Source organism: Globicephala melas, chromosome 9, assembly GCF_963455315.2.
Source record: "Globicephala melas chromosome 9, mGloMel1.2, whole genome shotgun sequence".
Classification (NCBI taxonomy): Eukaryota; Metazoa; Chordata; class Mammalia; order Artiodactyla; family Delphinidae; genus Globicephala; species Globicephala melas.
Genome location: NC_083322.1, coordinates 93,052,646 through 93,077,984, shown reverse-complemented (window position 1 = coordinate 93,077,984; position 25,339 = coordinate 93,052,646). Strand labels below are relative to the sequence as shown.

General features: G+C 40.0%; 1 protein-coding gene across 7 annotated transcripts in view; it reads right to left on the bottom strand.

The window, feature by feature from the left end:
* SUGCT (succinyl-CoA:glutarate-CoA transferase) overlaps positions 1-25,339 on the bottom strand; it is a 775,307-nt gene that overhangs the window by 132,116 nt on the left and 617,852 nt on the right. For 4 of the 7 annotated variants that reach the window (XM_060305061.1, XM_060305062.1, XM_060305064.1 and 1 more), the window contains one exon: positions 14,536-14,673. The exons of the other annotated variants lie outside the window; for them this stretch is intronic. In XM_060305061.1, the coding sequence (XP_060161044.1) occupies positions 14,536-14,673 (138 nt within the window). The remainder of the gene's footprint in view (positions 1-14,535; positions 14,674-25,339) is intronic. 7 annotated transcript variants of the gene reach the window in all.

The following is a 25,339-nucleotide window of genomic DNA, read 5'->3' as shown; positions in this document are numbered from 1 at the left end:
GGGAAGAAAGAGGGAAAGAAGAAGGAATCTTCACCTTATGTTATTCATTTCAAATTAGGTTTCCTCAGAAAATCTGAGGAAACTTTAAAAATGTTCTTCACTCAAGTCATAGAGAGATACAAATAATAAGTATATAGATTCAAACTCTTCTAAGTAATGCTAAAAACAAGGCAGCCGATGCTCCAACAAGGGCAAGACCTCACCCGGCTCTTATCACTGTCCATTTCAGCTTGACAAAAGCATGACCACATGTCAAAGACAATGCCATATGTTCACCAAAAACAATTTCGTTTCCTCCTGGGCATACAGGAAGCTACATTTCCCAGTTTCTTTAGCATTTAGCTTTGGGCCATGAGTCTGAATTCTATCCAATGGAACACAAGTGAGGGTTTTGTATGCCACTTCCAGAGCTGGCCACCAGCCTCTCTCCCCTCTGCCCCTTTAATAGTAACCAGGGGACCACATATTGAAGGTGGATAAGAAGAGCCTAGATTCCTGAAAGACTGCATGAGATGATGTCATTTTCCCCATCACCACATTGGACTATAACAGGGGCAAACAAGAAATAATTATTTGAGATCAGGGTTTGTTTATTATAGCAGCTAGCATTATTGCCCAAATAATGCACACCATATTCTACCACACATGTTCTCTGTGTTGTTTATTTCCTGCCTCACCCATAGTCATCATTTTATGATAAAAAATATAGGAAAACTACTTCATCCACACAAGTGCTTCTCCCTACCTGATGTTTTTCCTCTTTTTCTTTCCTTCGTCCTTGGCTCCCCAACACACACACACATACACACACACACACACACACACACACATACACACACACACACCCCTTTACCTTTACACACCCCTTTTCAGCTTTGAATTGGTATGCAGGCTTGTCAGCACAGATTTCTTGGGCTTTCAGAACATCAATCAGCTTCATAGCTATAGGCAAAGTTCTTTCCTTAGGGAACACTTTTTATAAAGCAAGGGATATATTTTGCTTTCTCCAGTCAGAGTAAAGTTAAGGATGTAGCTAGCTCCTTGTCATAAGCCTGAATAAGAGGGAGAAATTTTCTGCTCACCGCTCACTGTCATTTTCTCTTTCTGACTTCTACTTCCCCTGAATTATTGATTCATCTAGCAATTACCCAGTTGACCACTTTAACGTGAGTTCTTTGAGGAAAAGGACCAATGCTTACTGCCCCTTTATCCTCAGTATTTGGCACCTACTAGGTGCTCAATAAATGTTGGCTATTCTTTAATGATAACATTATAAATCAGGAAACAAATCAGCTTCAACTCTATCAAGAGGAATTAGGACGATTTCATGGGACTAGGACAGCTGTCTGGCCCTTCTCATGGTTATTTGAATCCCAGATCTGAAACTGAAAGGAAATGAAATTTTAAATATAAATACCACTTTTTAATTCATCTTCAAATAACTTCTCTTTCTTTTTCTCTCCTCTCAAAAGAAAAAGAAGGAAGAGGAAAAGAAAGCAAAGGAAAGGAAACTTCTAAGAGGCTCATTTTCTTCTCCAAGCAGAAAATGGAGGTCTCAAATGCTTACAAAATCTGCCGCTTCCATCTCACATTTACAGTCAGCAGTGAAGTAGAGATAGGTGGAGGAAATGAAAAACTACAGGAGTAGAAATTGCATTTGCCGAGTACAAATGTAAAACTCCAGTTTCCACCCTTCATTCTCCGGTGTTAGTTTTTGAAATCCCCATAGTAGGAAATCCACTTGAAATACGTTTGCCTTTGGATCTATTTTTAAATGAAAAAATCTTAGTGCTTCTGGTATATGTATGTACTAGAGACAGTCTTAACCTAAGACATTAAGAGAGAGGCCTGGGGGCAATTTATCAATGACAGAGCCCAACACCAGAAGAGAAATTCTAATGGCTTTTTAACAAAGGTTCTATTTTTAAGACCTAATTGGCTTATCCACAGGGATTATTTCTGGTATTAAAGTTTTCAAAAAGAGATTGTTCCAAGAAATTCAGACAGGATGTATGGTAAAAATCATCGCTAAGGTGATACAACAGCAGTAAATATTTATTGATGCAGAATAAGAAGCTCTGGAATATCTGGGGACTTGCCTGCTATTGTTGTGAGTTATGAGAGACATCACAACCGAGGCCTGCTTTTGTTTTTCTTCTTGCAGCCAGAGAAATAAACGCAACCCTGAGAGTCATCAGAACATCCAAGGGGACTCATGACCTGTCCCTTGGGAATATTTGGTCAAACTCCTGCCTACAGATTCTTCAGCTTCCCAGTCTTCCTCTTTTCCTATTCCCTTTACTCCTCCTAGCTGTCCACTGGCATGGTATTTCTCCATTTCTTTAACACACTCACTTTTACATTTTAGTCCTTCTTCATATTGCTCTCGGAATTTCTCCACACCCAGTAATATCTGGCTGCCTCAGATAGGTGAGTCCACTGGGGAGTGTATATACGGATCAGGTGAACGATGGTGCTCTGCCAGGTTCCCTTCCAGCTCTTTAGGGACCCTGGACTGTTAATCATCTTCTCCCCTGTATATGCACCCTTTGTTTCTCTCTACTCATTTCTTCCTATTACAAGTATCTTCTACCTTAAAAGACAATCTTGTCTTGGAAGCATATATTCTATTAGCTCTGGTACTGTATCTTCCTACCTTCTTTCCCATTCCCTGTCCCTACTAGCTCACGTCCCATTAACTCCTCAACCTACTAAAATCCAAAACCCGGCTTCTGTCTCCACCATTCCACTGAAGCTAGTCCCCTTGGTAGACCAATACTTCCACGTTACCCATGTCCACGGTACTAAAGAAGAGGCTTTAAAACAGGTAGCATCTTCTGGATCCACTGACGCTTGCTGAAGAAAGCAGTTCTTGGTGGTTCCTTATGAAGAGGTAGTTCATATTGTGGGTACCACATTACCTTGCCTCCTGGCTACAGCTGACCCCAGGGGGTGGGTGTATACCAGTGACCCAAAGACTACCAATCTATAGACTAAGAGGTCCCTGTCTAATTAGAAACATGGGGATGAATTAGCCCAACTGGAATCTGTCCTTGAAAGACTGGTCTAGAGATGGAATATGGCAGTGCAGCCAAAGCACGCAGACCTCCACAGACAGCCAAAGAGTTAGGCTGATGGTAGGCAGCCTAAAGAGAGATCACGAAGCATCTCCTACACAAAGGGATTGTGGAACCTCCTCTATGTTCCCATAGTTTTTTTCAGGAGGCAACAAGATATCCTGAGTGCAAGAGTTTATTTGTATCTTGAATGGACTTCTAGTTTCTGGACTGTCTTCCATACTGTACAAGGCCTGACTTCTCTGGAGTTCCTATTCTCCCTAAACCTGGTTGCATAACTAGGGCTCCTGTCTACTTCATTTTCCTGAGTGTGTACTTACAATAAAGCCACTATTGCTTCATAAAACTTGAAGGAACATAGTCTTTGGTAGCAAAAAGCCCACATAAGTAATAGAGACACCCAGCAGACATTATCTTATGTCTGTGATATTTGACTCTGCTGATCACTACCTCCTTCTATAAGTTCTTTTTCCCTTGGCTTATGTACAATTCTTCTTGGTATTCGAATTCTATGGCTCTGTCTTTTCTTTCTTCACTATCTCTATTTCCTCATTTCAACCCTTAAAACTGGTTATTCCTCAGGCATACCATGATCCACTTTTCTTAAATCTATCAATATATACTATCTCTCTTAATAAGTACATACATTATTCAGTCATAAAAAAAAGAATGAAATAATGTCATTTTTAGCAACATGGATGGACCTAGAGATTATCATACTAAGTGAAGTAAGTCACACAGAGAAAGACACATACCATATGATACCACTTATATGTGGAATCTAAAATATGACACAGGGACTTCCCTGGTGGGGTAGTGGTTGGGAGGCACGGGTTTGAGCCCTGGTCCAGGAGGATCACACATGCCACAAAGTTAAAAAAAAAGAGTACATACATACATAGTCATGGCTCCAACCTCCATTTAAATCCTAATGACAGCTGCTTGCCGGACAACTTATCTTCATGGCATGTCACACAAGATCCTCCAGTTCCACATGGTGAGAACCAAAGTCACCACGATTTTGCACAAAATACCTCTTTGTCTTGAATTCCTTCCATTAACAGATGATACCCTTGTTATCCTAAGAGCCCCAGCCAGTAACACAATTCTAAATACAACACGGGCTCTTTATTTATTTTACTGGTTGGCCATGCCATGTGGCATGCGGGATCTTAGTTCCCCAACCAGGGATGGAACCCATGCCCCCTGCAGTAGAAGCGTGGAGTTTTAACCACTGGACCGCCAGGAAGTCCACTCCATGCTTTAATTACTTCCCAATAGATCTTTACCCCGGCCCTCCTCCACTGCTGCCTTGTTCTGGTTCTTCTCCCCTGAGCCCCCCTTGATCATTGCTCCTACTGGGTACTCCCACTGTGCCTTCTGTATACCTTCCACAGCATCAACCTGCTGTACTGACAGCTGCTGGCTTCCCCATCTGCCTCTGTTAAGACTGCAAGCTCCTCGTGGGTAAAGATCCAGGTTTAGTCTCATTTGTACTTCTACCACTAAGCACAATGCTGGCATACTACAGGTACACATTAATGTTGAGTAGCTAATAAATAAATGACTAAACAAATAAAAAGTCAGACTTGCCTGCACTGTTTCAGCCTAGCTGCATCAAAACCCATTCAACTAAAACTGGGAAATGTAATATTGAACAACAGAGGGTTAGTTCTGTCGACTGAAAAAAAATGCATAACCTAAACGTTGAGAATTAGGTTTTATTTGGTGGTCTTTCTGAGGACTTCAAGCCCGGGAAGCAGCCTCTCAGATAGCTCTGAGGGATTGCTCCAAAGGGCTAACGGAGGAGCCAGGATATACACGGGGTTCTGCAACAAAGACCAGGCAGTGGGAACATCAAAAGATTACTGTTAATTAAAGAAAATCAGACATCTCAAGTTAAGGAATTTAGCGCTTTTCTATGTATGGAAAGATGCAAGAGTCTGGGTTCATTGAAGTTATTCCTTCGGTGTACAGCTTAGGTATCTAGGGCTGGTATCATGTTCCTTCCCATCCTGAGTCCCCTCAGGGCCACTGCTGCAGGTGGCTGCAGTGGCTGAGGGCTTGTGCAGCAGACATATTTCCTCTGTAGTTCATAATCTCCAAACCTCTCCCCTCAAAAGGGCCTCTCTTCTCAAAAGACACTAGAAGACAAACACGTCCTCTTGACTCCCATCCCATCCCCTTCTCAGAGCCTCTCCTTACAAGACCTTCACGCAGCTCTTATTTGACTTATTTGGGGACTCCTACCAAACAGGGCGTGGCTCTGAAGTTAATGGCCATAGCTAATACTGTAGAGCTGTGATGACCTCACTCGTCAAGGCTCTGTTCATTCCATATGTAGGGAGGACCTTTACTTTTGCACACGATGGGGTTGCTGAAGAATGGCCTTAACAACCTCCTTAGTCTGAAAACTTGAACTGTTGTCTTCATGGGCCATTGGTTCAAAAGGAAGGATTTGTGAAAGAGCTCGAGGAACGAAATACTAGTATGATGCCTCTTTACCTAAGTTAATCCTAGACTCTGTTGATGGTAGGAAATCCAGTTACCTTTTGCTGTGTGTGTGTGTTTGTGTGTGTTTGTGTGTGTGTGTGTGAGAGAGAGAGAGAGAGAGAAGGAAAGAAAGAGAGAAAGGAAGAAAGGAAGGAAGGAAGAAGGAAGGAAGGAAGGAAGGGGGAGGGAGGGAGGGAGAGAGAATACATGTACAAACACAAATGTACTTGTATGTGTAGAATAAAATATAGAGTCACCATTGCCCATTTTGATTTGCCCCCACTAACGGAAAAAGGTATTAGCATATATGGTGGAGAAAAATAGATTTATATAAAATTTTACATGAAAAACTATAGATGGGAAAAATAATATGAGCTAAAATTTATTTAACACTTATAATATTCAGATACTATTAAGAACTTTACAAGCATTATCTTTTAAAAATTCTTATAACAACCTTGTTTATAGATAAGAAAACCGAGCCTCTGATGTAGCTGAGTCACTTGGCAAAGTAACAGAACCAGGATTTAAAATTAGGTGGATTCATCTTCAAATCATGTTTCAACAGCTATAACACGCTGCTGATCAAATTTACCTTATCAAGTCCAACTTGCTAAGTTTCCAGATAACAAAACTGAGGCCCAAAGGTGTGAAGCAGCTTGTCCAAGGTCACACAGTTGGTTAGGGACAGAGTCAGGACCAGCCATGAACTACCTACGGGTAGCTTGCCTTGCCATGGAAACACGTGATTCCTGAAGACCGATAACAATGAATAAGAAAGGAAAGTCTGGAAAGTGAGCAAAATAAAGTCAGATGCTTTCCGCTTCTGCCTGACTTTGGGATGGCCTGCATTCTGTTTCCTATAAAATTGCCAAGAGACAACAAATACACTCATGGGAAGGAAAAACAGTCTGTTTGAATGACACATACAAGAGATATTTTTGCATAAAAGCAGGGAATTGGGCCACTTACAGCCTCTTAAAGATCAAAAGGCCCTTGGAAGAATGTTCTTCCTCACCACCAGCTCCTTATCCCAACCCACAGCTGACTGACTTCCTTATTAGGCTGGGACAATGGAAGGGCAAAAAATTTAAACCAACTAGGCCTTGTGAAGCTCAGAAGAGTAAGGCTTGGGGAATGGAGGCAATGTCCCCTGGGAGCATGGCTGGAAGTAGACCGTTTGGGCCATGAGGGTGGAGACAGTGCCCAAGCACATGGAGGCCCCTGTATTCAGACCTGGCTGAACACAGCCCTCTCAAATCTAAGGCTTCCTAGTTTTCTAGATAGCTCTTCCCACTTGTTCAAGACCCCAGGCTTCTGCTGCAGGCTATCTGATATCCTCCACTTACAGGTGAGGCTGGGGGCCAGTCTTCAAGAAAGGAGTCCTTCCAATGCTCCCAGCAGCTCTCTGGGACTTGGAATCCACTGCTAAGCCTACTCCAGTGCTTTCCCTTGCTGGCAGACAGGGTAAGGACAGGGTGGCCTAGGGACATGTCCAGTATAGCTATATGGCCCTTCCACCCTTTCATCAAAACTCAAACTGCCCCCAAGTTAGCCTCTTCATGGTACTGAGCTTCTGTCTGGCTGTCCAGCTCCCTCCCATAGACCCTTCCTCAAGGGCTATTATCCTTTCCTAAATCTCAGCTCACTGACTAAGTTTTAGTTATATGACCTGGTCCTTGGGCAGTCTGCTTACTTCTGCTGAGAAACTGAGTAATTTCCTCCATACTCTACCTGCCTTGGCATTGAGCTCTCCACGGATTCCTCCTCCTCAGTGGCCCTGGTTTACTGGAAATCTATCAGGTGAGGCCTCAAATGCTAATAGAACTGGCCTGTGGGTTGCCAATGATTCTCTCCAATTTGTGAGATTATAAAGAAACAGTTACTGCAACCGCTGCTAAGCTCCCATGACTTCTACTACTACCATTACTAATTACCATCCTTTGGGTGATGGGCATTGTGCTAAGTGCTTTGCATGCATGAACTCATTTAATCTTTGCAACTTTAAGAGGTAGGTAGTGGATATCCATCTTATTTCCATTTGGTAGATCAGGAAACTGATATGTAAATGATGAAGTGGTTCTACATGGAGAATAGCTTAGGAGTCTTCTGAGATATTCATCATCTCATCCCTTAAGGCAGCTTGGGCCAGACTCTCTGGCCTCTGCCTCAAGCAGCCCCAATTGTTTACTCCAGGGTTCTTACCCCAGCATCTGTACAAATATTATCATTTTTAAACGTATTCCATGACATTAAAAATGTTGCGAAGCCCTAGCTTAAGCAACTTGGTTAAGTGGTAGAGCCACTCTGAATTCGAATCTGTGGAAATCAGAACCTGAGCTCAAGATAAACATTCATAATGATTTTTTTCCTAGTGAGACAAATAAAAGGGGAGGGAGTAACACAACCAAGATATAATTCTCCAAGGATGAGTATAAGAGAGCAAGATTAATCAGAATCACCATAGTTTCAGTAATTTTATAAAATTGAGAGAAAAGAGTGACAAAGTCCAGAAAAGAGAGGAAAATCAGGTTGAAGAGGGAGGTTACAATCATGATGGTTGAGAGGAGAAGGCTAAACCTGTCTTGAATAGAATCTCAGTACTCAAAGAGTTCCTCAGGAATAAGTTACACTCAACGTTCATAGAAGCATGGACAGGATAAAATAGATTTAAAACAGGGTGGACTTTGGGGTGAACATCTGTTAAGTCTTGACCACGAGTCTCATGAAACCCTGAAATTGACTCTTCAGGACCACCTGGAATCCTCTGAGAACAAAACTCTGTCAATACTGCAGGGTTTAGACATCCTCCTTCTTAGAAGCTGGAATTTAGTCCAAAATCTCTAGCCCTAGGTACTTATAAACTTGAAATTTCTTTAAGCTTTTAGTTTTATTCTACAGACAAAAGATCTCATTAAACTTAGTGGTTTTCACTTGGATGTTTGATATTTTTGAGGGTTTGGAAGTATATCTACTCATTGCTTCTCAGGAGGTTCCCCAAATGCTTTCCACGATGCATGCGCTGTCTCAAGGAGCCTTTTCTTCTCACTGCTCTACACTTCTGGTGTTTGTCTCTGAGGCTCCTTAGATAACATTACACACACACACACACACACACACATACACACACACACACACTGATTTTAGACCAAGTCAGAGCAACACCCTCATTTTATGTTACTACAATAGCTTGATAATACACATGGAACCATTTACTATGTTCAAAAGCAAAGCACTAGCATTTTTATATTACAAGCAACCCCAAAGGAATATGTGCTCTTTTCACAAGGACATGAAACAAATGACAGCTGCCATTAAGTCAACTGCACAGAAGAACTATTGATTCCTGACAGTGGAGGCATTAACAGTTTCCTAGGCTGGATTCACGTTTGGATGGTACCAAAGTGATTGCGCCCCAAATGGTTTCCACGAACTTGAACTTTGTAAGAAAAGCTTCGAGAAGGTTCAAACCAGTCTCAGTGTCTTTGTCATACCCTCATGGCCACAAGAGCTTGCATATACCCCTCTCTGCATAAAAGCAAGTCTCGTTGCTTTTAAGGTGTGGTCAGGTTGGGGGTCAGCTTGAGGTGAAGTGGAGAACCCCAAACATATTTTGGCTTCCAGACAGGAAACCAGCAAATGGTTTTCTTTCTAACTAAACCCAAGTAAGAAAAATGTTCACGTCTGTTTTGATGAATGAGTTATTCAGAAGCAGTGAGTTCATCTGTTTTGGCGTCCAGAAATTGGTGAAGGCCCACAAAAATAGTAAACAATGCCTTTCTAGATGTGTGCCTCAACCCAAACAGTATGTTACATGCAGCCAGCCAGAGTCTACCCGTGGACGTACCAGGATGAGTCCCACTGTAGCCAATGAAAATTATGTGAGAATTTCTGGGGGGCAGAGTTCAGCTAGGGAGCTATGCACGAGGATCCAAGGACAGGGTTTGAGCCCAGAACTTAGCTCAATGGGTTGGATGCATGGGCCTTTCAAGACAATGCCTTTTTTCTTTGCAGTTTATTAACTAGCATGCTTCATGCAGGCATGGGAAAACTGATCCAGGAGCCAGTGAACCCTAAAACTGTCCAACTGTCTGAAGTCATACTATAACAAGACAGAGTCATTTTACTTCTGATGTGTGCTTTCGTGTAGACATATCTAAGCTGACCACAAATAAAAGTGAAAACAGATCCAGGGTAAGTACAGCAAACAATGGAAAACAAATGGATTCTGGAGTTCAGATGACAAGACTGGTTTCGTATGCCCCCATATTTTGCTTTTTTTCCCCTAAAACTGTTTTCTTAGCATTTCTAGCATTATTAATGGCATTAAATTATTCCACATGGGTGCAGAATCAGTCCCACGCTGCCAACATTTGTTCTCTGCACTCCAGCTGGGAGAAACACGGCACTTCCACGACAGCGGCCCTGATCTTTTATTACAGCAATTTAGGACTCGGTGTTTACCCATGGGAAGGTGGGCATCATTCGGAACATATAAATGACAAGGACTTTGTTTGTGAATACCTTATCATGTTTTCTAACAGATGCTTTCACTTAAGATATTCAGTCCTTGAATCCCCACAATGTTGATTACACTGAAAGAATGTGTTTGTTTGTCTGAGAAGGGCAACTGCCTGGACAGTCATGTTCTTAAGAAGAAGAAGGAGGGCAATCCCACTCTTGCCTCCCCTAAATATAGAAATAGATGCAGGGCGAGGTGCAGTATCCCCTAGATTCCTTCTCTTAAAGTTCACATTATCTAAGAAATACTTATTAAGCATCTTTTACGTGCCAGATACTTTTCTAGATGCTAGAGAGATAGCAATTAATTAAAAAATTACCAAGGGACCTCTCTCATGGAGCCTACATTCTATTTGGTGTGGAGAAGATAAACAAATCTATCAATACTTCATTGCTCAATTCAGCATGTGCTTACATTTTTGCTCAGCATCTCTTCTCCAGTTTTAAGTCCAATGCTAGATTTCTGCACTAGGTGTATAATGCTGCCAAAACGTGTAAGCTTTTGGAAGGCAGGATGAGGTCTAGGTGCCTTTCTTTTCCAGGCAATCATCAATTCCTAAATGATTATGATCAACGTCTTTGAAACAATGAACAAAATACTATTGTCTCAAAATCTCATGTTCCATTTAGTCACTCTACTATATGGATTAAATTCTGTGCAGTGAAGTGGATCTTTTTAAATGACTAGATAGAAAAAGTCATAGAAATCACTCTTTTCCTTCCTCTTCCAAAAGCAAATGTAATCAATGCACTACTCTGCCCACTATGGATTGTCATAATATGCTGTATACTCTCAAATAAAACGAGCATTTAAAAAATACCAAATGCGATAGCATGAATGTGCCAAAAATGGTTTTCAATTTACTATATGATTTTCTTTAGAACTACTGCTCGATTTCTTTCGGTTCACCTAAAACAAACCTCTCCCTAGGTGCGTGACTATATTGTGTATGTGACTATTTATATAGCTGGCAAAAAAATTAATGATAATAGTGTCTACTGCTTTTAATAGTTCAAAAATCTTATTTTGGAAGATACTCTTGTTTCCTTCTTGAGGATGGAATAAGAAGACACGACGTGAGGGAAGGAAGGACCACAGGAAATGTGATTTCATTAAGATTTAAATGAAAATGTGTCTTTCTGAGGCATATGGCAGGTAGTTAACGACACAGGCTTTGGAGTCAGAAAAAATTGGCTTGACTCCTGCTACACCAGTTGTATAATTTTAGGCATAGTTGAACCTCTCTAAGATCAATCTTCCCATCAGTAAAATGAGAACATTTTTCTTATAGAGATAGCAGTTGTGAGGGTAAAATGGAACAACATCAAATGGAGGACTTGGAGCAAGGTCTGGCATGTCTGTAAGTACTCTATACATGGTAGCTGCTTGTTATTATTACTATCATCAGAAATATTGTTATTTTATTTTACTATTACATGATAGAGAATCTTGCTTGATCTTGAACCACGTGCAGCAAGGAGAAGAAAAAGTATAACAGAAAAGTTTTGTCTTCCAAAACAAAATTACGATTGAAAATAAAAATTGATATTTTTATTATATCTCGCTATGATCAACAACCTGGACTAAAAACCTTTTTAAAAGAAACATGAACCAATTTCTAACTTCCCATAATCAGAGAGTGAAAGTTAACATGTTTAAATGGAAAACCATAACTAATCTTTTAATTTCATTCGAATTTCTTATTGTAGCGAACACGAAATAGAACAAAAAAAAATAAATGAAATCCAGTCATTTACAGATCTTCTGGTGCAAAGTGGGCTGAACTCTGAATAGGAAGTAGGGCAAATGGTTACACTGAATGTCCCCACTTTGAGCTTCAAATTCACAAGAAGTTGGCTCTTCAATATTGTGCTTTCTACCAGCTAGCCGTGAAAGTATGTGCTGCCCAAGGGACGCAAAGGATGCCCAGTGGTTTTATGGTGGGTATTTTTAATGAGCCTGATGACATGTACAGCTTCTGTATATCCCCACTTGATGGGAGTTGGGTTATCCTCTTGGTTCCCCAGTGGGTCTCAGAGAGGAAGCTCTTCTGCTTACTATTTGGAATCACTAGGACACATTGGGGGAAGGTGTATACACGGCTTTAAAAATGACAAAGGGGAAGTCGGAAGGATTTTATAGCCTGAACAGAAAACCTACTCCATAATGAAGGAAAAGGGGGATCACAATAGACAGTAAATGTAGACCCATCAGTAGAAAGAGGCTTTTGAAGTTTTAAAATGCTATTTTGGTGATGATCAAATTGAGAAGTCAGAAAGGAGACAATCTGAAAGTGTGTGACTGTGTGTGTGTGTGCGTGTGTGTGTGTGTGTGCACGCGCGCGCGTGTGTGTGTGTGTGTGTGTGTGTGTGTGTGTGTGTGTGAGTGCTGACACCACTGAGGAAATTTCCATAGGGGATAGAGAAAAAATTCATTCACCCATTCTCTACAACCCTGCCTCTCACAGCGTATCTTCAAGTCATTTGTCTGGTCTAGTTTGAAATGACTAAGTGATGGGGTTTCCAAAATGTTCCCAGAGAGACTATTCTACAGTCTACAAAATTTCACTGTTTCCTCTTATTTAGCTTAATTTTACTCCACTTCAATTCACTGTTTCTATTCAAGGGGGAAAAAAAGGAAGCCTGTTCTTTAAATTCATGTCATAGGAAACAGTTTCTGTTTTCTTTTCATTTTAATGATTGGGTTTCTCTGAGGCTATGCCTAACGTTTGCTAGAAGGGATACAAGACTATAAGCCAGTTCTTTTCTGGTTCAAAAGAGCTGTACTGGCTCACGTGTGAGGTCAAATCCTCATCGAGCTCAACTGTGAGGGCATTTTTAGTTGCATCTACCCTGGCTCATAGGGGCCTGAAGAACATCTGATAAACCATACATTACATAACATCTTTAGGGTTGCTTTTTTCCCCATTCCTATGCCCAAGATACATAAATAAGAGTTTAAAGTTCAGCCCAATTTGAAATGTCCACAAGCTTTCATTTCTAAACTTACTTCCTCAGAGGAGCACACTGACATCTGCTGTGCCTCCCAGAAGAAGGGGCATCCTCTCTTGAAAAAAATCAAGTCTTCATTTTCCTGGTTAAGATCTTAGACTATTGCCAACTTCTTCAAACCCCTTCCCTCACTGCCCAAGTGAGACCTGCCCAGGAAGATGAACTTGAATTCTACAAAGTTTCTTACCTAGGACACCTCCAGAAGACAGGGGAGAGGTTTAGGATAAAATTTTAGTTTCTTTCCATCCTCTCTGAAATAAACCAAGCCTGTGAGTACAAGGCACAGGTCTCTAATGAAATATATCTCAGGTGCCCTCAAGATGCTCTGAATTGATGGGAGTGATTACATTAATGTAGACCCCAGGCTCCAAGACATGCTGGATCAGAAACTCCTGCAAATGGGGGCAAAGCTAATAAATGCCCTGGGGGATGTGTATGCACACCCAAGCACGAGGACCTTGATGGAATCAATCTTTTTGACTCCACCCAGGAGAGTGTTTAGAAACTTTTGATATTTATGCACTTCCTTACATGTGTTGTCTTTCCCTTTTCCCCTATGTATACTCACAATGGAACCCTCCTCCATGCGGACAGCTGATCTGGTTCACATGAAATGCAGACAACCAGAACCGTGGGACTGCTCTAGGTCAGCATAGCAAGGGAGTTGGGAACATGAAGCCAGCTGCCACTTACCGGCTGTGTAACCTCAGCCATGCCGTCTAACTGCCTGTGTCTCGGTTTCCTCATCTCCCGAATAGTAGTAATAATAGCAGCTACCTCATGGGCTAGTGTAAGGACGATATGATTCACTTAATTAATATTTGTAAAGGGCTTAAAATAAAGCCTGAGATACAGTAAACCACTCTCTATAATTGCAGACACGATAAATTTAGGACTCTGTGGTTTCAACTTCTGTACACAGTATAGCACCGTCTGTAAACCCTGTACACCTTCTTGGGTAGAAAATAAAGAAATAGAGAAACTTGAATCTATGGTGAGCAGTGGCAGAAAAAAAAAAAGCAAGCTTGGTCTCTGTGGAATCTAGAAGGAACAGCAAAGACCTTACAAGAACATGAGTGCAACGCCCCAGCCCATAGACACCCTCAGACAAGGCCATCCCTACCGTTCAGGGCAGAGAACATTAGCAAGAGGCTGCCAGACAGCTCAGACCCCATCATCATGTAAAGGAGAGGAGTACGTCCTGCTTTTTGGCTGGGTAGGCAAGAATGAATCTTCGGACACTCATGACAAAGACTCTTGAATGTCAGAAATGAAAACCAATGTCTGCCTGGAGCACAGTGTCATTTTCGAGACCCACGGTGACTAAAGCCACCCTCGCACTTGTGCTAACAAAAAATGCCCCTTTAGACAAAAAGATTCTGAAGGAAATCTTGCTGATTTTCCGGAAAAGAGTCCTTCCTAAATTTGTTACCTGGCTTTGTCTGTGACAGGTTCGCGATGGTAATGACTTTTTCGCGGCAGGTATGCAGTATTCTGCTTGTTTCACAAACTTCCATCACTGTGTTTCGCAAGCTACTGCCAAGGGTAAGGCTTCTCCATGCCAGGTTTTCTGAAAAATTAATAAATCTACTGCCATAATCCTTACTGCCTCAACTGACAAATGTAATAAACGACAGGATACAAAACCCAGGTTTCCTAATGGGATTGCTCCCCCCCCCTTTTTTTTTTTTTCTGTCTTTGACAAGTTTTACAGAGTAGCACTTCTGAGACGTGGTCAAGTGCTATAAACCTAATCCTTAGCAATTTCCTCCTTAGCTCAAATAATCTAAATATTTTATTAATGGTAAAGGGTTTCACATGTCAACTCTCAACCAACCCACCCTGGTCTATCCCTTGCCTCTGTCTCTTCTTCTGGTTGTTTGGATAATTTTCTTTAAAAAAACATACTTCTGTCAATATTTCAAACAAAACACACAGGGTATTTTTTCATACCCTTTCTTTAGAAGTTTTCAAAAGTAGCACGCTATTCCTAAGCACATCTATCAAAATGTTGCAATAACCTTGATGTCGGTTAAAATGAAAACGTGTTGGTTTAAGTGTGTGGATGTGTCAGAGGGCCAATTCCAGGAGATCCAAAGGGCTTTATGGTGCACAAAGGGAAGGGGGCGGGTGGCTCCAGACTCCCTGCGTGGGAGAAGCAGTTCTGGCAATCTTTCGGGACTCTGGAGATGTGACTGGAGATGGGTTTGGGCCCAGGATCTACTCTGCCTTGTAGGAGTCGCTTTGTCCAAGATGGCTGTGGGCACCCTCTAGTACAGCAAAGCTATTCATCCACGTAGGCAACAGCCATCTTCCTATAGCAAAGATCTGCAGAGATTTACAATGGTGCCAGGGTAGTTTGTAATAAGGAATGACAAGTTATTACCTATTTGTGAACCTAACGTTTTGGGGGTAGAGTCCATTTAACAAAAAGATTTTTTTAAACAAAAGAGAAAGCAACATTTATTACTAAGTGCTATGTCAGCCCTGTCTGAGGAACTTAGATATTTTAGCTCCTTGGATCCAATGATAATTACGATAATTCTGTGAGATAAGTTTCATTTCCCTCACTTTAAGGTAAGGATTATGATGCTCAGAGAGATTAAGTAGCGTTCACAAGGCATGTACGATAAAGAGAAAATAAATGGTGGTATTTGAACCCTACAGCATTAGAGAAAACAATGTATGTTCATTTAAAATCCAAGATACCAAAACACTTTGAAATGCTACCCACTAGCACTAGGAGGTATTGTTTGCTAAAACGGATTAAAATTCACTTCTTATTTTGATTAAAGCTATGTTAGCAAGTGATGAATGCTGACTTTACCTTTTACTACAGTTAACTTTAAACTATTTTTCCTATATCTTCTCACTATATTAATGTTCTGCCTCAGCAATCCTAAACACATAGTTTTTTTATTTATGTTTATTCATTTGTACAGATCTCAAAGTAACTCACAAAAAGGAGTGCCCCACATAAAACAACAGAATTTGTATCAAAGGTGCCAGAGTCATTCGTCATAATTAATTCATCTTAGCACACTCATTCATTCGACATATGCATTAATTGATCCAAGCTTTATGCAAGGAGCTCAGGATAAAAGATAAATAGAACACGGGTTTACACTCAAGAAAGTCACTGGGCAGAGAGGAAGACATAATAGCAAGTTATTATTGTAACACAGTTTGACAACTGCTAAGAAGTGTAAGGAGTGTAAGGCAGCCTGGCGAATCTGTGTGTGGCTAGGGATTCCGTCAAAGTTGCTGATGCTTGGATTTTGAAGGAGGGATTACAGCTTTCCTGATGTGCACTCCAAGCAGGGGAAATAACATGAAGCCATGCATCTGCACAATGCTGCAAATATGTCTGAGTGGCTAATGCATGCAGCAAGAGTTTGGGAGTGGGGCAAGACAGGCAAGGAAGGCGCACAGGGTCCTGCTTATGAAGTCTTTGTACTCTAGGCTATGGCATTTGAATTCCGACCTGTAGGTCAAGGGTATACAGGGGGGCAATCTAATATTGAGAGGCCCAGAATCTTACAAGTACCTACCACTTATTTGCATCACTTCTAAGCAAAGCAACCACTGGTCATTCCTTCCGGGATCCATGCTTTTTATCGTGTGATCCTGGGAGCCTGAAAACAATAAACTGGGTTGGGAATCAGTGCCTGACTCAAACCAGTGGACATGAGAAAGTCCATTCGCCTACCAGGCAGATAGGATGGGAAATTTAGGGATGGAGAGGAAGGGATCGATTTGAGAGGTGTATAGGACTTGGAACTGAGGATTCTGTTGACCGGATGGATGTGGGGATTGAGGGGAAAGCAGCAGCTTAGGGTGGCTGCAAAGTTTCTAGTGACAGTGACTGATAGGACCCATAATTCAGAGACTACGCACAGGAAGAGGAAGGGATTTCAGAGGATAGATGACCTGTGTAATCTGAGAAATCTTGAGTTAGGAAACCGAAATAACTGAGTTGTATATTATGAAGAGAGTGGTTATATTTTTCAAATGAAAAACTGGTTTATAAGGACCTGCCTAGGATGCAGGGGATTTTGTGAGAAAATAGGGAGGTACATGTTTCAACTTGGGCTATTACGAGAGCCCACTGCTGTGTACTTTAAATTAAATACTGATATCAAAGGTTAGTTTTATAGTTTAAAACATCAGTTCATGTTGTGCTATTTCATAAACACTAGCCTAAAATGCATAGAATTAAACTGTGCATCACCTACTCTGCTCTCTGTCCTATCAGACGTAGGAAAAGTTACCACAGGACTTAAATGAGACCCCTCAGTTTGCCCTGTTGGCTACAGATTGAGGAAACTTAGTCATGACCAGCAGAAAATGCTTTTGCAGAAATGTCCTGATCTGCTTACGACTTTGCTCACACCCCAGTCAGCCCTGGCTCTACCGTGCCTTTTGCTCTTCAGATGTTCAGCGTCCAGGCTGCCCCTGGCTCATCCCCAGGGACCAGCCAGGGGCTCAACCATTGCTGCTCTCCACTCACCACCATCCTCTCTTTTCAGCACCTGCCTCACGCCCAAACCGCTGGGGTTACCAGTTGGGGCCAGGCTTTCACTGGTTCACTGGTTTCGAGTCACTGCATAAAGTCAAACTCTTTCTCCAAAATGGCAAAGATATAAAAAAAGATGAACTGTAGCCACACCTGCTGTAGAAGGCAATACAGCTTTGTGATGAAGACCGGGGCTGTGGTGTCAGAAAAAAAAGTTGGGTTCAAATCCCTGATCTGCCATTTATGGTGTAAGATTCTGAACATGTTACTTTAGCTTGGTAGTTCTCTAAGCCTCATTTATAAAATAGGGATAATGATGATAGAAGCAGCCTCCTAGCTTTTGATGTACAAATACAATAATACGATGATATATGACCACTGCCTAACCTGGTACCTAACAGAGAGTAAAAGTTCAATATCTCTTCTTCTCTTCCTCTTCTGTTTTCTCATTATTATGAATTCTCCAGAATATGCTTCCTGTTAATGCAAAAATCTACCAAGTTGCCATCTTACAAAACACCTTCTCAGAAATGCTGAGGTCACTCCCTACCTTTCAATTAGAAGTTCTCTCCTTAAAACATCTGTAATGTTTTCAGCTCCCTGGAATCTCTTTGTGTATATCCACTTGTTTACATGGGTTTATGGCTAAGTGGGACACCAACCAATTGGATTCCAAACCCAATACTCACCCTCACCCTCATTGTCCTATTTCAATGCTATTAGACATCGTTTACTATTTAGGGGACTCAAGGCACCATCTTTTTTTTTTTCCCTGAAAAGTATTTTTGGTACACAGATAAACAGAGAAAGGGAAATTCTGAAAGGAAAGAATTCTGAGGTCTAGGATCCAAAGGGGTTATTATAAACAACTAAGAGTGTTTAAAAAAAAAAAAAAAAAGAAACATTTAAAAGAAGTCGAAAAATTACCTCGACAGGACCCTTTTCATTTATATTGCTTCAAGTAAAAGATCACATATTCAAAATGTTCCTATTAATTTTCATACGCTGCACTCACTCAGAATGCTTGACTATTTCGCTTCATAATGTTTTGGCACAAAAATGTAAATAACGTTGCACTTCACCTTCCCAAGTTCCCACAGTCTATTTTCTGGGCAATAGAGGGAAGAATACACTAAGAGTCAGAAACTGTGCACATTCTGCTGGTTGGAATCCAAAAGTAGTTTTTAAAAAAGTTTTCTGTCACAACTTGTTCTTGGGAGTTTGCTCCCTGCCAACTAAAAACTATGATTTTCAGGAGAGCACAAACCCTCTTAAAAATCAGACAAGATGACAATATCTCTGCACTGATTTGAATGGGAACCCTATTAAAATATCAATTTTCTACTTCAGGTTTTATTTTCCTTAAGAACTTCTGGAGCATTGCTATTTAGCTGTTTTCGGGAATGGTGCCAACGTTCCTGTCACTTAGCGAAAGACAGGCTCTAAAAGCATCTCAATTTGAGGATGGGGTACTACTGGAAATAGTAGCTACTTACAGAATGTTCCATTGTCATAATAAAGAGGAAGGGAAAGTTAGAAGAACTGGGTTCTAGTCTTGATTCTGCCATCAACTACTTCTTTGGTCTTAGGGAGGTCATTTTTACTTCATGCCAGCTTTCCTCAAGTGGCTCCGGAAGCACACCCATCCTATGAGTTACCCTACTCTCAAAGATGCACATGCGTATGACACACAATCTGTTCACTAAGGAAATCTGTAACTTTGTTTAACTCAGTGTTTCCCAAGCTTATTTGACCATGTAATTACAGATTAGTGTTCCATAGAACTCACTTTGGAAAGTATTATTTTAGGTATACTCGATAGAAAAAAAAAAATAAGGGTATTAGAAAAGATGTACAGGCATACCTTGTTTTATTGCTCTCTGCCTTATTGCACTTTGAAGATAATGTGTTTTTACAAATTGAAGTCTGTGGCATCCCTGCATTGTCAGATGATGGTTAGCAATTTTTAGTAATAACGTATGCTTTAATTAAGGTATTTTATTGTTTTTTTAGACATAATGCTATCGCATATTTAATAGACTACTGTATAGTGTAAACATAATTTTGACATGCACTGGGAAACCAAAAAAACCCCGTGTGCTTCACTTTATTGCGATATTTGCTTTACTGCAGTGGTCTGGAATTGAACCTCCAATGTATGTCCATATGTTAAGATTTCTATAAACTTTTGCATTGCCTGATTTCTCAAAATGTCTGTGGCATGAAATGAGAATTGGAGAATGAAAAAAATCTTTTAATTAAATTTTAAAAAGGACATGGAACTTCTGGTTATGGAAATAAGGTGGATTAACTATCATGAAAAAACCTCTTGATAAAAGATATTTTTAAATGTTAGGATATATTTTTAAAATAGTTTACACGTATGGCTGAGTTAACAAGAAAGGACAAGAAATCCTTTGGTGGGGGGTAGGGAGGGCTTGGGGGAGGTAGGGAGGACCCAATAAACAGAGAACATCATAAAAAGTTAGTTCAGTGAATTCTGAAGCCAGCAGCTGCCCCAAGAACATTTACCATTGCTTACTGTCCTACAGTTGTGGTATAAATGACCACTAAATAATAGAAAACATAGCCTAAGGGTTGTACAAGGTGAGAGGTCATATTTGGGCCCCATATTCCATAAAGCTGAGATCCACCCAAACTGTTCTAAGCTCAATAAAATGGTAAATTAGTAATAAAATTCCACTTCACATGGCACAATGGCAAGCAAGATTCTAGGTCTCATTCTGATGAAGATTAATAAAATAATTTCCTTGAGAATGTACAACCACAAGTCAGTCCTCATACAGGTTTGAAGCTTGAATTCATACCATTTTGACAGTCACAAAAACTATAAGGTGAAATGTAGCTTAAAGAGTCATTAGGTTTGAAGTGCCGTACGTCTACCAGAATCCAATACAAAGGAAAGTGCTCTCAATCTAGGCCTCGGAGAATTCTGACAAAGTCCCAATGAACACAACACACACAACATACCTGAAGATAAGAGAGCAAAACAAGCAAACAAAGAGACATTCAGTTATTTCAGATATTAGATTATCAGGTGCAGTATATAAATACGTTTAAAGGAATAAAAGGAAGAATCAAAGTTAGAAGAAAAAAGCAGAAGTCTATAAGAATGATCAGAAGTATTTGAAAACATACCTCCTAAAAGTGAAAAATAAAATCATTAAATTAAAAACTCAGTGGAAAAATTAAACATCATTAGACACAGCTGAAGAGGCATTTAGTCAATTGCAAAACAGAACTAAAGATACTACTCAGCATACAATGGAAGGAACAAAGAATTTAAAAATATGAAAGAGAAGTTAAAAGACATGAAAGATAAAGTGTTAAGGGTTAACACACATCTAATTGGAGCTCCAGAAGGAGAGAATATAGAGTCAACACTGGAAGAATTTTCCAGAATTGGTGAAAGACATGACTTCTCAGATTCAGGAAGCCTAACCAATTCCAAGACAATAATGAAAAAAATCAATAAATCCATATTTAGACACAGCTCAGTAAAACTGAAAGAAAGAAAAAGGCCAAGAAAAAAGTTTAAATTGAGCAATAGAGAGAGAAAGAGAAAAAAATTCCTGCAAAGGAACACAGATAGCCGACTTTTCAAGAGCAAAAAATGAAGCCAATCTTTTCCCATGTAGGCCATTACAGAGTATTGAGCAGAGTTCCCTGTGCTATACAGTAGGTCCTTATTAGTTATCTATTTTATATATAGTAGTGTGTATATGTCAATCCCAATCTCCCAATTTATCGCTCCCCACCACTTACTCCCAGTAACCATAAGTTTTCTACATCTATGACTCTACTTCCGTTTTGTAAATAAGTTCATTTATACCCTTTTTAAATATACTTATGTGTATAGCTGATTCACTTTGCTGTACACCTGAAACTAACACAACACTGTAAATCAACTCTACTCCAATAAAATTTTTTTTTAAAAGTGAAGCCAAGGTATGCTACTAGTCGGTGCAAATGACCACATAAAATATTCTGCAATCATGAAAACAAAGTAAAGCAAATGAGAAGCTGATCAGTTAAGTGACTAACTAGAGACAGGATATCATTACTGTTGCAACCATGGTCACACGGACCAGATAGCTACCTTAAGTCCAGTATATTCCATCAGCATATTTTCTTTTGGGTAATTGACAGGTTGCTCGCGAATGCAGAATCTGGACAAGGGGAGTTAGGTCAATTGAAGAACCCTTGAAATATTTCTCTCACCAAAGGGATGGTTTTCAATACAAGCTCAGAATATTCAAGTCTGTTGACAATGACCAGTGTTGTGGACAAGGTCAATGGCTTCAGGAGCCTCCTGACAATTGGGCTGACGGTACTTGGACGGGATTGTGATGGGCACAGGTGACACTGCCTCTGTAAAACTCCCTAGCTCTCCACCCTAGTCCTGTTTCAGATGAAAACGTTTTTAATATACATTGCTCTTTTCTATTCTAAGACAGGAGCACATGTTCATATTTCTAAAGTCATGATGTGTCTTAAGATAGATGTATAGATTTAATGTGACTTAAAAAAAATCACATCAATGCAGCTCTGGCCACCAGACAAGAACTCTCTCTTCCATTGTAATTGCAAAATTTCATGTAATGCCTTCTATTTACCCATCTCAGGTCAACCCTTAACCAGTCAAGTGTGGCCAGAGGGGCAGGATCAAACTCGTTGCTCACAATCTCCATGTGTGGGGGAGGAATTTCCCCAGAAAAATGAGAGACTAGACCAACAAGACAGAGAAGTAAGATAGAAGTGTGTAAGGCCAAATAGGTGCTGTGTTCATAGTATTCTTAATTCCAAAGGGAGCATCTGTCAGAAACAAACCAATTCATTAAAGTAACATGTTTATAAGAGCAGGGTGGCAGCCCAGGTGAGATCTTAAATATATTTTTAGATTGTTTTAACAGTAAGAATTTGAACTGAGGTAAGACAAAATGTAAATCCAGGAATAATATTTCCATTTTTTATTCCTTCCTGCCTTTATTAAACATTGGCCTTGGGGCTTCCCTGGTGGCGCAGTGGTTGAGAGTCCGCCTGCCGATGCAGGGGACACGGGTTCGTGCCCCGGTCCGGGAGGATCCCACATGTCGCGGAGCGGCTGGGCCCGTGAGCCATGGCCGCTGAGCCTGCGCGTCCAGAGTCTGTGCTCCACAACGGGAGAGGCCACAACAGTGAGAGGCCCACGTACCACAAAAAAACCAAAACAAAACATTGGCCTTGACTGCAAAAACTTGCCAACATTCTACTGTTTGTTTACATGGGACCTATGGAAACAGTATTAAGAAATTTATTCCTTCAAACTACCATCTTGCTCTCAAACAATTCTAATGTGCAACATTATGGTTACTCTTTCAAGCATACCAACTTGACCTAGTTAGCAAGCCTTACAGACCTCTGATCACTAAAGTAAATCCACAGTCCCTGCATTTATGGAATAAAATATCCAGCATGAAATAGTAGTTCCTGGAAACACATCAGTTAGAACAATGGTTAAGCAAACTAGCCAGTAAAAACATTCTTTAATTTTTAATAATTTTGTTTCCATCTTTAAGCAAAATTACTCCTCTATGTTGTATAGACAGTAAAGAGTTACACAAATAGTTTACAGTAACGGTTATTTGATGAAGACAAATTTATGTTACACTAATTTTAATCCAGTGGTCTTACCTTTATCATAACAACTTTTATTTTCTTAATTGAAAAGATACATTTTATGTAAACAGCAAATGCATTTTCTGTCAAATATAATTAATGTCTTATAAATAAAGTTTATGAATTTTGTAAGAGAAAAGATTTTTGTTTGGCTTTTGAACGATCTTTGCAAAATAGCTTTCTCTGCTCTTTTGACATCTGTTAGCATCTCCATATCCTGGAAGCATTAAGTGTATTATGCTTTCAGCTGGAAACAAATAAGAACAAATCTCAGGCACCTCATTTTATAAATCCTTTCAATCATTCGTAATATTCTTTGACTAGCATATAAAAGGACGGCATCAAAAAAGCAATTTAATTCATTGCTTATAGGTGGAAGTAATGACCATCAGTCATTGTCTGAGGACAGAATACAATGCTCTATCTAAAACAGATCACACTCACCAGTTTTTCATCACCCTATAAGTTGGAGTGCTCCTGAAAAAATCACCGATGATATCTCAAATTTATATTTTTCCAAGGTAAAGTGATCAGAGTTGTGCACATAAGTAAAGATGTAGTGACATAATATTCTTGAATTATTTCACTATTTCAGTGAAATTAATTTTATTTGTCTGAAAATAATTTCTACTGCCCATCCTGTTATTCTATTATCCATTGGAATTGTTCTTTAAATCTGAATTAGAATTTCAGAGCAAAGATATTTTAATAAAATCCTTCTCTTTATATGTTGGCTTTTTACTAAGTATTTGGTTTTTCATATTAGTATATATCTAAGAGTTGTGCAACAAGCAGTGCAAATTCAATGATGGAGAACTTACTTGCAGTACATTTTATCTTCCATATATATATATATATATATATATATATATACACACACACACACACACACACACAGACAGATAAATCTTGCTTTGAAGGCAGTCTTTGGGATCAGCCATTCTGACCTTGAATTTTACCTCCGGCATTTACTAATCAAGGGAACTTGAACACTTTCCTAACCTTTCTGAGCATTGTTCTTTACTCATTTGTTCAGTGTGGAAATCACACTCACCACACATTGAGTTTTATGGGGATTAGGTAAGTTGATCAGTATAATACCTAGTGCAGTGCTTTGAAACAAAGGGTACAGGATAAAAATCAGTTTCTTTCTGGGACTTCCCTGGAGGTCCAGTAGTTAAGACTTTGCCTTCCAATGCAGGGGGTGCAGGTTCAATCCCTGGTTGGGGAGCTAAGATCCCACATCCCTCATGGCCAGAAAACCAAAACATAAAATAGAAGCAATATTGTAACACATTCAATAAAGACTTTAAAAAATGGTCCACATCAAAAAAAAAATCTTAAAAAAACATCCATTTCTTTCTATATTTTAATCAATAGAATTATAATATAAAATAGGTATTTTCTCTTTAGAATTCTCTATTTTGGGGGGGCTTTTTAAGAAGCAAGTGACCTAACTCAAAACGTAACTCAAGCCCCTCTCCTCTGGCAACCACCAGTTTGTTCTCTGTTTCTATGAGTCTGTTTCTGTTTTGTTTTGGGAGACAAGCAAAATAGGTGAAGAACATTAGGAGGTACAAACTTCCAGATGAAAAAGAGGTATCTTTGCCAATAGTTCCAGCAAGAATTCCAGAATTTTCTCTGATTATCTTATCTGGTTATGTGTCTAACCCTGAACTAAATTCTTTGACCAGGAGACTTCAATAGACTCATGATTCCTCATTGACCAAGGGAGAAGGTAGCAGCCCTACCTGAACCATGATGAGAAGGAAGAAACATGAGAGGGACAACTGGGAAGTAAAAGCTGACACAAATGTGAGAAATGTCTGAATTTGAATATATACCCCATCCCACACAGAGATTCATCTGAAAAGAATGGAAACTTTATAGGCTCAATATGTTTTATCATTTCCCTTTGGTCCTTCCTTATATGTTCTGTTTCTTTGCATAGATGTCGATCTCATTGCTAAGATTTTCTACTTTTTCCTTGCTTTCAAGTGTGTTTGCAATTGCTTGTTGAAGCATTTTTACGATGGCTGCT